General features: G+C 29.1%; 2 protein-coding genes across 2 annotated transcripts; both read left to right on the top strand.

Moving 5' to 3' along the window:
- The first annotated feature begins 6,742 nt into the window (after nucleotides 1-6,742).
- LOC127903725 (F-box/kelch-repeat protein At3g06240-like) lies at nucleotides 6,743-7,879 on the top strand. Its single transcript, XM_052444368.1, has one exon. It carries the CDS (start codon nucleotides 6,743-6,745, stop codon nucleotides 7,877-7,879), a length of 1,137 nt encoding a protein of 378 aa, XP_052300328.1.
- A 2,892-nt stretch (nucleotides 7,880-10,771) lies between these two features.
- Nucleotides 10,772-11,911, top strand: LOC102628477 (F-box/kelch-repeat protein At3g06240-like). The gene has a single exon (XM_006467100.1). The coding sequence runs from the start codon at nucleotides 10,772-10,774 to the stop codon at nucleotides 11,909-11,911; it is 1,140 nt and encodes a 379-aa protein (XP_006467163.1).
- The last annotated feature ends 3,509 nt before the right edge of the window (nucleotides 11,912-15,420 follow it).

Raw genomic sequence — 15,420 nt, 5'->3', positions numbered from 1 at the left:
ATAATTGAACTAGGGGCAAAATGGGAATTTATTAAAATACGAAGAAAATACAAGATGGAGAGGGAATTACAGAAAACAGAGTCCAAAAATGGATTCAGAGATATCAAATTAGGGGGGAGAGGCCCCCTTTTTATAGATACATGGAGTAAATCATGGCTATCAGATTAAAAATAGTTTGGACGCTCAGGATTACGCCACGTCATCAGTCAACAGTCCACGGTTTGACCACGCGGATGAACAGTAACACGGTTTGACCCGAATTTGAACAGTAACGCAGTTTGGTTGAAAATAATCCTGTGTGATGCATGCACCGTATGTGAGATTTTTCGTCCACTGATATGTTGCCACGTCACCATCAACAGTATATAAGAATTTTAGTCCAACAGGATCGTGACACCTCATCAGTCAATCCCACGTCATCGGTCCATCTATGTGAACAGTGTCGTGAACAGTAACGTATACAGTACCGTACACGTGAATAGTACCGTACATGTGAACAGTGCTATTTTTCCTTTTATGCTCCTCCTAAGGTTTTCGACCGTCCTGAGTTCAAAAGTGATGTCTGTTTTGCCATCTGATTTCTCGTTTATTGTGAAATGACTATGATGCCCCTAAAATACATAAAATACTTAATTAAAATAAAACACATGTAATTAAATCACAAGAAGGTTAAATACATAAAAGTAAGGGTTGTTAGTAAGACTTGAAATGTAAAATGACGGTTTTCTCCTTTATAAATATGCATTTTCTAACACTCAACAACAGACATGATGAGATATATGAGATATGAGATGGCATTTCCCCGTCTATCCGTTGTAGCTCTAAGGCATGATGGTTCCCTGATTGTCTGTCCGTCGAGGTCCGGATATGATGAGATTATTCCCCTGAGTACTTGTTTGGTGATAGTTTTCGGTATTCAGTATTCGATATTATCAATGTTATGATTTTATTGATTTTATGCAGATTTATGTAATATTGTTATTCCAGTGCATGATTTAAATTAAATAAGTTTATTTAAAGTCTTATGATATTTTGATGAGATTGTTTAGAGAAGAATTAAATCATTTTTAAGTAAATTTATTTTTTCAAAAATTATTATCCACTCACTGAGCTCACTGAGTTTTATATTCACTCCGTTTTTATTATATTCCCCCCCCCCCACACAGGAGATTCGCAGGTACATCAGTCGACCCAGCAACGATAGTTAGAGTTTGAAATTATGACCACGTAATGGTGTTAGGAATCATAGATGTTTTGTTGAGATATTTTGAATTGTATAATTTATTACTTATTTGTGATTAAGGATAAAATATTTGTATTCTTGACATTATATGTTTGAAGGATACTAGTATTTGATTGAGAAAGTTGGTTGTGGAGGTTGATTGATTATTGTATCATTTTTTGGAGTGTTAATTTTATAAATTACAGGTTTGGGGATGTCATAACTACATAGGAGACTCTGTCGAATTTTTAGTATAATTCTTAAATATTAGAATTATTATTAATTCGTTTAGGCGAGATTAGATAGACTCACTCTAAATATTCGGGGCGGGTCATTTCATATGATAATTATGGAGGTGGATATTTTCACGATACTATTTTTGTAAATCCACTCCACTTTTAGAAAATGATTACAATGTGTTCACAATATTCTTAAAAAATACAAATTAATAAAAAATTTGTACAGTTAATCAATTAAATCCTTCTATTAATTTTTTTCTTAAGTTCTTTGACCATCTTTAATTATAAATTTTAATATAAGTTTTATTTTACTCTTTTATTATTATGATATATAAAGACAAAATTACCCTCATAAACACATGAGTTATTTACATCTAATAATTTAGGTATTTAATTTTGTAATTTATAATCTAATATTTTTAAATAAAACCTAATTATTATTTCACTATCCTTATATGTAAATGACATAAATTTGACAGCCTAATAATTTACATGAGAAATGTGCCATAAAGATACTATGCTAGTTTAATTAAAAAATAATCATCATACTAACAAAGTAGTATTAGAAACAATGAATTTGGTACAAATTAAAAAATATTGAAGTTAAAGTAAATTCTTGACAATTTTACTTTATAAGGGTAAAATAGTCAATTTAAATTTATGTCAAAACAATCTTTATAATCAAATATAATAAAAAAATTTAAGTCACAAAAAAGTGAATTAAAGTTCTTCTTGATTTAAAAATTTCAAAAATAATATGCAACTTTTATAATTATTTTGTGAAAATGGGGTGGATTCACAAAAATCGTGGGGTGGAGATATCATCAATCACTCGATATTTATATATTGAATCTTATCATTTTTCATCAGGAGAATATCACTTTGGCCCTTTAGAACTTATTTTGCACTTACGTCCTTGATTTTAATATTTAGTTTGATGCAACTCTTGAGTGCTAGAAATTATTGCGACAAAGTTATTATACCGATCTTCTTGCCTCTATCTCACTGATTCATTGTTTTCCCATTTCTTCTTATATATGGCAGTAAGGATTGTTTTGACTAGCTATTTTAGTACAATAAGACTTGGCATCTATCAGACTATCACTATTGCATTTATTTTGTATGGCTTCATCAAAGGAAATGGTTTCTTTATCCATCTTGCCTTCAGCTGTCTTTTACATATGATTTTATAGCAAACACGTGTATGCTATAAGTAATGTATAGTTTGAATGTATCAAATACTTTTTTTTTTCTTAAATCAAACACCAATCCGTGGATCGTAAAAAGAAAACCAAAAGAAAAATGAGTAGAGGATCCATCGAAAGCTAAAGCCTCTTTTAAATTTTAATTTTAATTTTTGTCAATTGTTTGAAACTAAAATAATCGACATTTGGAAGCGGTAGATCTTGTTTTTTTCTAAAAAATTATCCAAAATATATTATAATCATATATTAATAATTAATACTCTAAGTATATTTTATTAAATAATACTAAGAATTTTAACAATTGAATCTCAATTAATTTGCTAGATCACATAAAGTTAGGCATTAATAACTTTGGTACACCTCGGGTTTTAAATTTACTTCACAAAGCAAACACCGGGGATGGGCTAAGCTTTGCCAAGCTCAGCCCAGCCTGCCCATTTGTTATCCCCGCATCTTCATTGTCATCATACTTCATGGTTGGGAATATCCTAATTTTCGTAACCATGAAAACAAGATATGAAAAATCAATCAAATACCTACACAAATATGCTTAAGGAAAAAGAACAAGTTATGCGGAAAAATCAATCAAATACCTACATAAATGTACTTAAGGAAAAAGAATAAGTTATGCAGAAAAATCAATCAAAACGTACATAAATATAATTAAGGAAAAAGAACAAGTTATGCAGAAAAATCAATCAAAACGTACAGAAATATACTTAAGGAATGAATGCTTACACTTAAAACTCAGTTGGACCGTGACATATTTCTCCCACATATAGTTGGACAAAACTACTTTGCAATCATTGTACCAAACACCTAATTTTGGTATTTTCTTTAGCAATTCTTATTGTTGTGTGTAAATAATAAAAACTACAAGTTTCAAAAATTTTATACAATAAGCCCAATTAAAATATAATAATTTCAAAATCCCAAAAAAATTATTTGGCATTTTCTTCAGCAATCCCTATTGTTTTCTATAAATAATAAAAACCATAAGTTTTAATAATTTTATATAATAAGCCCAATTAAAATATAATAATTGTCAAATTCTAAAAAATCTATTCTCTCTATCTCCTTCTCAATCAGTCTGTCCTACTTTAAATTTTAATTTATTCATTATCAAACATATAATTCTTCTAAAACATCAAAAAATAAAGAGTCTTCTAACTACATAAATTAAATTAATTTCTTGAACATAAAATCTCAGAAAAATAATACTTGCATTTTCTCAAAAGAAATATATTGTGTCTATGTTTTCTTCTTTACCACTGTAATAAAAAAACGAGTTATATATTACTTTCTACAATAAGATCTAATCAATTAGGGCCTACTGAATGTGGCCAAAGATGGTGGGATCGGTTTACTTTACTAAAATTTAATTTCAATGTGGTGTTTGGCATGAATAAGTAAACAAAAAATAATACAGCTTGGGCTACCAAATTATCATGTGATAATAATGTTTTTTTGCCTTTAGGAGACCCTAGAATAAATTTTTTAGACTAAATTTTTGTCTTATGTTAACAACACAAAATAAAAAGGTTACGTTAGAAGCCTTAAAACTTAGTTAATCTTAATTTTCTTCGAAAGGTATTCTCCCATAATCTATTAATTTAAGTTATTATTTGTTCTTTACAATTTTAAATTTAAATTTCATTCTTTATAATTTTAAATTTAAGTAATATAATAAATATTATATAATTTATTTGTTTTCACATTAAATAAATACATGATCAGCTTCATACATATGATAAGGTATAAGTAATTTTACATAATTTCAAATTTACATATAAAAATTTATTATTTTGAAAATATTATATATAAACTCTATAATGAAATTTAAATGACTATCCAAGCATTTATTTAATATTTATTTATTTTTCATTTTAATATTGTCAAAATTTATATAAGCCCTTGTCCAATCTTGTATTCACTAAACACAAGATAATATTATTATAATCCAATTGGTATTTTAAGTAAATGGGGGTGGAGAGTATTTTAGCAAGTTAAAATGACCCATCCATATTTTTAATATGTAAATATATTCATTTACTAAATTAGCTTTGACCCATATAATAAAATATTTTAACGGACTACTGTGTTAAAATTTTGAAACTTAATCTTTCCTTATTGTTTTAGTAAAGGCAATCCCTATCTTACATGCATGTAAGATACATCCCTCTCATATGAATAGTGCATGTGTGGGATCCACACTATATTCATGTGAGAGGAATGTATCTTACATGCATGTAAGATAGAAGGACCCGTAAGTAAATTGATGCAAAGTAGGAATCCATATTATACTAGGATATGTTTCCTTATTAACTAAGGTTTAGGACTTTTAATTTCCTTTCCAATTTAGAATTTTGTTACCTTTCCAATTTAGTGTTTTATTTTCCTTTTACTTCATGATTTAGGATAATTACTACTAATATAAATAGATATCTCATGTAGCCTTTGAAGGCACATTCGATTTCAATAATATTTTCAATTTTCAAATCTTTGCGTGTACCGAAATATTTTGAACAAGCTAAATTCATGTTGATTCAAAAGAATTCCACGAATTTATGAGTTAAGACTCGTTGATTCTACAGAATATCGAGAATTAATTAACTCAAATACTCACGCAGAAATTTAAAAATTAAAAATATTATGGAAATCGAATCTGGCTTCAAAGGCAACAATAGGGAGCTATTTATATTAGTAGTAATTATCTTAAATCATGAAGTAAAAGGAAAACAAAACTCTAAATTGGAAAGGAAATTAAAAGTCCTAAGTCTTAATTAATAAGGAAACATATCTTAGTATAATATGGATTCCTACTCTACATCATAAATAGAAGGGACTGCAATATTAATAACCAAATAATTACATCCATGCCGTGGAAATAACTTTGCAACTTTTAGATTGAATCTAATGATTAGATCACAAAAAGAAAAAAAAAGAAAAAAAAATGGTGTGTGAAACTACAGTTACATTTTAGTTGGACCCAATGCCAATGCAACCCTCCAATTTTTTTTCCTTAAAAGTCTTCGGTGGCCCTTACTTGTTATTCTATAATTAATGGTAAGTAAAAAAAGAACAAAAAGATTAAAAATTTTCTTGGTTGATTTGGGCGGTACTTTCTTATCTATGGTGCAGGTTTTTTTTTTTTTTTTTTTGAGAAGTGTGGTGCAGGGTGAGAGTCTTCTTAGTTTCTATAGGAATTTGTTTTCTTTAATTTTCTTTGTTGCTCTTTTCGGGCTTATTTTATGACAGGCTTTAATCATGAATTTTAATGAGTTTATATGTAAATTACCTTTTACTGTATATTCAAAAAAAAAATTGAATGAAGTGAAAGAGAGAGAAAATTTTAGAAGGCCTTGAAAAAGGAAAGAGAAAAAAAAAAGAATGAAAACTTTAAAATGGGAAAACAAGAAAAGAGAAAATTTAAGTGGTTATATTTTATGGAGGGTAAATTTTTCACTCTATGAGAATTCATCCAATTTTACCAAATTTGAGTGATAATGGGGGTATTAAAGATTGATCATAGCCATAACAGGGGAATTGGGTATTATCAGCAGTCATTCTTCTCAAGTACTAGAAGTCAAATTGGATGCGAGGTTACAGCCAAACCACAATTTTCCTTTTTCACTTTTTTTTTTTTTAAGTTTCACATATTGAATCATATCGAGTTTTATTACAAATCTCCATATCAAGGGACGTTTTATAAAATTATGCGAAGCCTTGTGTAAATTAGAATCTGAGTTAATCAGAAGCATATCGGTTCATTAAACATGATCATGGCGAAGATTACACTTCTGTATATTCATCATGGAAATGGCCTATGACATCACATGCAAGACAAGCAACAAAAATAGTCGCAAGCAACACAGGGTACGCAAGAGGTTCGATTTTTCTTCCCTACTTAGACTATGGTACAAATTTTATTTTATTTTTTTTAACTCCTAAGGAAAATCCGATACCGCAGAGATAATGATTGGATCAACTAAACATTTTCTTTTCCCCTCTTTGCGAATTTTTCAACAGGAAAAGAATTCATTTGAATTGAAGCCTAAATTGAGAAAGAGATGATGATGACAAGTGATGAACAGTTTCTAGAAGAGACAATAATAGAAATTCTGTCAAAACTGCCTGTGAAGTCTCTGTTACGATTTAGGTGCATTTGCAAATCGTGGTGCGCTTTATTCAATAGACATAACTTCATTTCAAAGCATCTAAATAATTATCACAATACTCGTCTAATTGTTCACTATATGGAGAAGTTCGACGGTCCGGATGAATCCAGCTATCCGCTATTCCTTTGTTCTTTATTCCCGGATGAAACTCTGACAAATTTATCGTTGCAAGCTATTGATAATCCAGTACGTGGAGAGCTTGGGGGTCCTTATAATGGCATATTTTGCATATTTGGAAATAATAATCGTATAACTCTCTGGAATCGCGCGACCAAAGAGTCAAGAGTTCTTCCAAAATGTACAACAGTCTTTCCAAAATATACCAGCATTTTTTGTAAATGTACTGGATTTGGATTGGATCCCATGAGCACTGACTACAAATTGGTTTTGATTTTCACCCTATGGAATGAAAAACTTGATTTGTTATACGAATTTTCACATGTTGCGGTATACTCGCTAAGCACCAACTCTTGGAGATATTGTGACTGCTTCAAATCAAATCATTATTATATGGATGGAGCGTTTGATAGCGTTTATTTGGACGGGGTTTGTTATTGGTTATCTGAATTCCGAGATAATGATCATAAAGTAATTCTTTCATTTCATCTGGGTAATGAGGTATTCGAAGAAATACAGGAGCCATATATTCCTGAATCAACGCCTACAATTCTTGGAATATATAATCACTCTCTCTGCCTACTACTATCGCATAATATTGAAAATTATTATGACATATGGGTGATGAAATATAAATGTTGGATCAAGCAATTATCTCTAGGACCACTTAATGGAGTCAGAACTCCACTTGGGTTTTGGAAAAAAGGAGCATTTTTTGTACATTCTACCAATGAACAGTTACTCTTATACGACCCTAATACACAAGAGATGAGGGATCTCGGTCGCAAAAGTTTTCACTTTTCAGTTCATATCTACAGAGAGAGTCTCATTAGAGTGAAGCAAGAGGATAATTTGTTGGATTTTGACATTCCGTGGCATCTCTTGGGTGTGTATCAAACCGATGCATCACCCCCATAGAAAATGATAACTTTTTTTATTTTGGTTGTTAGTTGGTGCTTGGTGCTTGGTGCTTTCGTATAAATTTATTCTATAGTTGATGTACTAATAGTTACAATCAGAAGTTTATTGGAACTTCTTTGTGGTAATGCAGATATTTAAGCTCTAAATTAATTACATCTACTCAAGAAATTTAAGGCGTGGCAGAAAATTCTCTGTTTGAAATCCATTTTGATATTACTGCCCGGCTATAGATGAAAACTGCTCTCTAAATCCATTTCGAGGTCTGAAGATTAAGGAAACAAAGAAAATGGCGCGTTAGAAAATTTTGACCATCAAAATGGTAAATCCGAACCAGAGCAAATTAATCGTGCCGTTCATACGCACACTATTTTTTTTTTTTTTCAATATATATGCAAACATGTTGCACAAAATTCACTCCCTTCTGTTGAAAATCACTAATTTTCAAACCGCTGGAGGGAATTTATGAGTGTTTCGATTTGGTTCTGTTCAAATCTTGGGCTTATGCCAAAGCAAGAAACGTATGTGTGTGTGTGTGTGTATTCCACGTTTTTATTACTCATTATGCAACATCAATATAAGAATTTCTAAGTATACTAATTTTTATGGGCTATCAGCTAGAGATTTTTTTTCTTATTAATTTTGATAAAGATTTGCTTTAGATTGAACTCTAATTTCCTTTGTTCTTTATTTAGTTCTGCATTCTAGATTGAATCATAATTTTGATTTGATTTTTCAATTTGAAATCATTAATTTTAAATATTTTCAATTAAATTTTACAAAATGATTTTGTAAGTGTTAATGTATTACTTGTTTTTCAGTTAAATTTGATAAAATTAATTTTAAATATTTTCAATTAAATTTGACAATTATTTTGTATTAACTGTATTATTAACTTTATTGCTACAAAAAAATAACTTTTATTTTAGTATTAACTTTATTGCTATAAAAAAATAACTTTTATTTTGTCAACAGACACGTATGCCCTATGATAGTTGGTTGAAATGGTAAAGGAAGTAATAGTATTGGGTAGAGTATTAAGGAAGCTAAAAAACCAGAATAAAATTTGACAAGGGAGTATGGGATTGTTTGGAATTATTTTTTAGAGATTCAAAAGTGATTTTGAAAAGACAAAAATTAATTTTGGTATTTAATAATTTTTTTAAAAATCACTTTTGGCAAGATTAGATCACGGAGAAAGCTATGGTGCAACGGTGATACGGTATCACCGTTGCACCCAGCTGTTGGATTCCACTGGATTCATTCATCCACGTGGATCCAACGGCTGGATGCAACGGTGATACCGTATCACCATTGCACCGTAGCCGGACCCTTAGATCACCTAATGCTACACTTATATTATAAAAAAAAAATTGTTTTACACTTATTACAATTCCATTTATATCCTTACATATATTATAAAAATTTAGAATTATCCTAATCCAAATAGAAAATAAAATCATGATATTTAAAAGGATCAATATTATTACCAATTACATTGAGATAAAAAAATATTTATTCATTATTATATTAACACAATAAAACAATACTATATATATATGTATGTATTGATGTATGTATGTATAAAAAAATTATTTAATATCATGTATATTTTAGTCATTTGTATTCTTACAACAATTTAACAGTAAAATTTACCAAATATATACGATTATTTTTGCAACTTGTAACAATTTTTTAAATAAATTTTACCAATCATATAACTTATTCATTTTACAGTTGATTATTTTTACAGCACAGTTTACAACGATTATTTTAAAAGATACAACAGTTACTAAACTTGTCCTAACTGGAAATAATCTAAAATACATAAGGGTAATGGTCATTCTCTCTTTAAGATAGTGTTGTAAGAGGTAATGTGACTTTTTAACGAACAAATTAACTAGCTTTCATTTGTAAGTGTATAAATAATAATTTATATACAAAAATACCGCATTAACCCTTGAACAATGCAATTCTTTTGTTATTAGTTGATTATGAGGGATGGAACAAGGAATTAAAATTTTATACTCCCCTTATAAAAACAAATTTTAGAGTGATGCTAACCCCAAGAGATATGATTGAATAGTTTTTTAAATATCTTTATTTGGGCTATGTACAATCTCCTATCTTTAAAAAAAATAAAATTAAAAGTGATTATTCTAAAGAAGGGCAAAACTATATTGCAACTGTGGTATGGTACCACAGTTGCTTTCAGCCATTAGATCCACAGTTACATTAACTGGATCTAATGACTGAAAGCAACTGTGGTACCATACTGCAGTTGCAACATAACTGGACCCTCTAAAGAAATAGTAAAATAAAATACACAATCTAACCAAGTATAACCAAGTAAAGATGTGACAGTTTTCCGAAGCTGTTGCTCACCCACAATTTATCCTTTAGCATTTCGTACCAGTACCATTTATCCTATGTCATCTATCAAATTTTAAGATCAACATCTTAATTGCACTTCAATTCTTTCATTGTTCTCAGAGGAGGCTTTTGCCAATTATGTTGAGTCTGGATCAATGTAGAATCTGGATATAGAAGATGTCGCAACTACGATTTAAATCGCCGGGAAGATGAGGGTATGATATTAATTGTCATTTTCCTTAACTTATTGCTTGAACTTTGATAACCTTTCCATTATCGATAAAAATAAATTCAAAGAAATATTAGAATACATTTGCACTAAAGATGATGATTGGAAATATAGCTAAAAAACCAGAATAAAATTTGATACTTCGCTTCTGTTATCATCAAAGAGTAAAGTTAATTCTCTTTTTTTTTTTAATATCAAATTGGAATCGATGTGTTTTACTGTAAATATAGTGCAAGTTATTGCAGCAAGCAAAGGATTCATTAGATTTAGAAACTAAATTGGATGATGCAATGGCGAAACGTAACGGAAATTTTCCGGAGGATGTTATGATTGAAGTTCTATCAAGATTGTCCGTGAAATCTTTATTAAGATTCAAGTGCGTGTGCAGCGAGTGGTGCTCTTTATTTGAAAATCCTAGTTTCATTTCCAAGCACCTAAGAAATGATAACAACGATCGTCTGTTTATCACTTATATGGTTACGGATGACGAAGATGATTACAGCTATCCAACAGATTCGTTTTGTTTGTTCCCTGATGGAACACTAACAGACATATCATTGGTAGATCTTGATTTTCAACAACCAATGCGCGAATTTCTTGGGGGTCCTTTTGATGGTATATTTTGTATACATGGACCAAAGAATGATCGATTAATTCTATGTAATTTGGCAACCAAAGAGTCCAGAACTCTTCCAAAACGTAGAGTTGTATTTCCTCGCTTTTGCAGCATTTCTGATACTATTATGGGATTTGGATTGGATATTATGAGTAATGACTACAAATTAGCTATGATACACACGTTGTGGGATGAAAAGAGACAGGAACTATACGAATTTGCGCATGTTGCCATATATAATCTTCGTACTAACTCTTGGAGAGATTTCAAGTCCTTCAAATCAGATCACTACGTTATGAGTTTTTGGTCTGGTAGCTTGTATTTGGACGGGGTTTGTTACTGGTTATCTAGATTCCGAAACAACGACCACGCAGTGATTCTTTCATTTCATCTGGGTAATGATGTATTTGAAGAAGTTCAGGAGCCGCACATTCCCGAATCAAAACCAACGATTCTTGGGATATATAATCATTCTCTCTGCGTACTTCTCTCACATAATATCGAGAACTATTATGACATATGGGTAATGAAAGATAAATGTTGGATCAAGCAATTGTCTATAGGACCTTTTGTTGGAGTGCAAAGGCCACTTGGGTTTTGGAAAAAAGGAGCATTTTTTGTAGTTTCTACCAGTGGACAGTTACTCTTATACGACCCCAATACACAAGAAATGAGAGATCTCAGAGTCACGTGTTTTGATGTTTCGGTTCATATCTACAAGGAGAGTCTAATTAGGCTCAAGGGAGGAGATAATTTGTTGGATTTTGACATTCCATGGCATGTCTTGGGAATTTATCAAACTAATTCCTGTTAACAATGATGTATTGCACTGTGATAAGACCCTTTGCACAAAATTTACCTTGAAGTGGATTAAGAATGGATATATTTTATAATGTTGCTGTTATGTTCAGCATTTTGCTCTTTGCTGTTTTTTGCCTCTTTTTCTTTTTATTCTATCTCTTATGATCGGAAGAAACTATTTAAAAAGAAAATGAGATGCCTATAATGAACACATACATACATATATATATATATTGTTAAATTATCTATCAATTAAGAGCACAACATACAACAAGAGAAAAAGAGAGAGAAAATAAGAGACACAATGTCTATAGAGAAATTTTATTCAATTACATGTATATCCAAAAAAGAAGTAAAGACCTCCTTTTATAGTGAACTAGTGATATAATAAAGTAGCAAATGATACCTAATAATTATAACAGATAATAATCCTCAAATTAGGAAGATAATTAGTTATAAGAAGGTTAAAGATTGTTTGTGGGAAAATTAAAAGTTACTTTGATGAATATCCACATAAATTATAATTGTTTCACATGATGTTCATCTTGAAGAATATGTCTCATTAAAGCTTTTGATAGTAACCATAAGAGTATAATAATTAGTTCATGCGTGATCAATTTATATGTCATTTATTGTAGTTTATGCTATTATGTATGGTTAGACAAATCATTAATGTCCAGCAAGAAGGCAAACTACCTAGAGAACGTTATATATATCCAAACGATAGTAGCATTGATATTTTTATTTGAAATTGGAATCGGTTTGATTTTTTTTAAAATTTGAATGGGTTTAAATAGAAATATATAAATTCATATGTTTGTTTGTTCTTTAATATCTAAATATAAATAGTATGTTATTTATTTTTATTAATAATCTTAAACATAATTATTTAATATTTATATCCTTGTAAATTAAAAAAAAGATTAAGTTTTATAACTTAGGAAATAAATATATAAAATAGAAATATTTTTTAGATATAATATTTATTTCACATTCAAACATTTTACATTAAAATAAAAAGGGAAATTATCACTGCACCACCTCTTTTTTGTCTTATGTTCATCCAACCACCAAAAAATTCTAACATATTCTCTGCACCACATTTTTTTTAAATTTGTATCAACTAACCAATTTTTAACTAACACCGTTAAATAATTTAAATGAAATAACAATTTTACCCCTAAATAAATTAAAAGACCATTTTATTTTACAAAAACTTTGAAAAATAAGAAAATTATAATTATAAAAATACCCCTAAATTTAATAAAAAAATAATTAGATATCGACTAATTAATTAAGTAGATGGGATCAACATTAAATTTTGAGGAATAAAATTTATAATTAATTTCGATTATTTGTTAATGTTTATAAGGTTGATTTTACCTGTTTCCCTAATCAGTTTTCTCTTGAATATTGCAACCGAAGTGATTCCAACTATTCCAGCTGACCACAAAAAAATTAAAATTAATTTTAACATTAGGAAAATGTATGCTGACTGAGAGTTGGAAAAGAGAAGAAAAATGTAAATAAGCAATTAGCATTTGATTATTTGCTTCTTTAACCACATCAAAAGTTGAAATTATGAGTGCTTTAAGTCGGTCAATTTAAAGTTCTTTAGCAATAATTTATTTTATTTTGTTTAATTATATTTTTATTTAGTAACAAATTAGCACGCACAAAAAAATTAAGAAAAAGTTGCAGAATTTGTAGGCTAGTATTTTTATACATATATAATTTATGCTTAGTATTCATTTTAATGAATGACAATATTCATTTTATTTTTTATTAAATTTAGGGGTATTTTTATAATTATAATTTTTTTATTTTTTAAAGTTTTTGTAAAATAAAATGGTCTTTTAATTTATTTAGGGGTAAAATTATCATTTCATTTAAATTATTTAACGGCGTTAGTTAAAAAGTGGCTAGTTGATACAAATTAAAAACAAAAAAGTGGTGCAGAGAATATGTTAGAATATTTTGGTGGTTGGATAAACATAAGGCAAAAAAGAGGTGGTGCAGTGATAATTTTCCAAATAAAAATTAAAAAATTATTTTTTATTCAGAAATAAACGTCAAAAAATTAAACATAAATTAAAAAAATAAATAAAATTTCATACTTTAATTTTAACAAATCAGCTACATGTGGCTGCCAACAATCACACATCAAGACCTGGTGTGGAGAAAAAACTTAATAATAATAAAAAGCTGAAAATAAAATCCCTTTCATGTGAATAGAATTTGCATAGGTTGGGGAATTGACTAGCGGAGTCTCCTTATTTGATCGTTAGAAATTAGTAACTTTATCAATGGGCTTTTAGTCTAGTAGGAGAATCCTTACACTTAGAATAATGAGTGCAAGGGTTCGAGCCTCCATAAAAGTATTTATAGGGCTTATTTACAATCCTTCCTCGATTATCAAATAATTGAGTGAAGCCAGTCTATTCCTCATGAAATGTGAGTAGAGTGGACAGCCCTCAAATATTTGAGAGGGTTTGAAGAATTTGGGCAGCGCTTCAGAGGAGTACATACCACGAAGAAGGTCCCCATTATAGAATCTATTTATAAATATTAATTGTAATACCTACAGTTCTTTATAACATTATTAAAAAAAAATGATTAACTTTGTTTCACTTCAGTACGAGTTTTGAGGTCAGAGTTGAAAAGTCAGAACAAGTTCTGTTTGAGTTTGTAATTGGGAATCACGAGCTATTGCTGCCTCAACAGTCAACACTTCGAAAATGGCGATTCTTTCTTGAAATTAATAAACAAATTGCTGGACCATTTCTGCATCTTTTCTCATTTTGAAATACCTCAATCACTTTGGTTGAACAATGAAATTAAAAAAAAAAATCATAGATGAAGTACAACAAGTTTTTGTCCTATGATACAAATATGCATTTTTAATGAAAAACTTTGAATATGTACTTTTTGACACATATATGAAAAACTTGGAATATTTCATACAAGTATCTATATATTTGTAAGTCATAGTTTTTTGTTTTCTCCACAAAATTTAATGAATATGAATGGCATATTTATTTTTCTTTTTTTTAACTTATGAATTAACATCTAAAATTATTAATATGACTATTAAATTCTAAGTTTTACCATTGCTCAAACTTGTATGACAAAACATTTCCAAATGAATAATTTGAAAAAGTATAAATCGAATAAAGGAAAAAAAAGACGCACAAACTTCCACTGTTTAATTAACCCTCGCTACTCAAAATTTTATGTGTAGGCTCCATTATGTTAGAAATAGACATGTGTATATTTGGATAAAAATAAGAGCATCAATGTACTGTAATTTCTTCATTAGCATCTAAATAAATAAAATTCACTAATATAAAAGTGTTTAGATTTTCATTTATAACAATGAGAGTTTAATTATCAAAATTAAAAATGGTGAGATGTAGTTATCTATTAGGGCAAGTTGTGAGAGTCGATTATTAAGGGTCATTTAAGTAATGTTATACCTTTTAGAATAATAATTATTAACTATACTGTAAATATAATCAGTTG

The sequence above is a fragment of the Citrus sinensis genome, chromosome 7, assembly GCF_022201045.2.
Source record: "Citrus sinensis cultivar Valencia sweet orange chromosome 7, DVS_A1.0, whole genome shotgun sequence".
Taxonomy (NCBI): domain Eukaryota; kingdom Viridiplantae; phylum Streptophyta; class Magnoliopsida; order Sapindales; family Rutaceae; genus Citrus; species Citrus sinensis.
The sequence above is the reverse complement of the archived record's forward strand: the minus strand, read 5'-3'. Positions and strand labels throughout refer to the sequence as shown.

Bases quoted from the DNA above. Each gene is read 5' to 3' on its own strand.
- LOC102628477 (XM_006467100.1), top strand. From the start codon at position 10,772: ATGGCGAAACGTAACGGAAATTTTCCGGAGGATGTTATGATTGAAGTT.
- LOC127903725 (XM_052444368.1), top strand. From the start codon at position 6,743: ATGACAAGTGATGAACAGTTTCTAGAAGAGACAATAATAGAAATTCTG.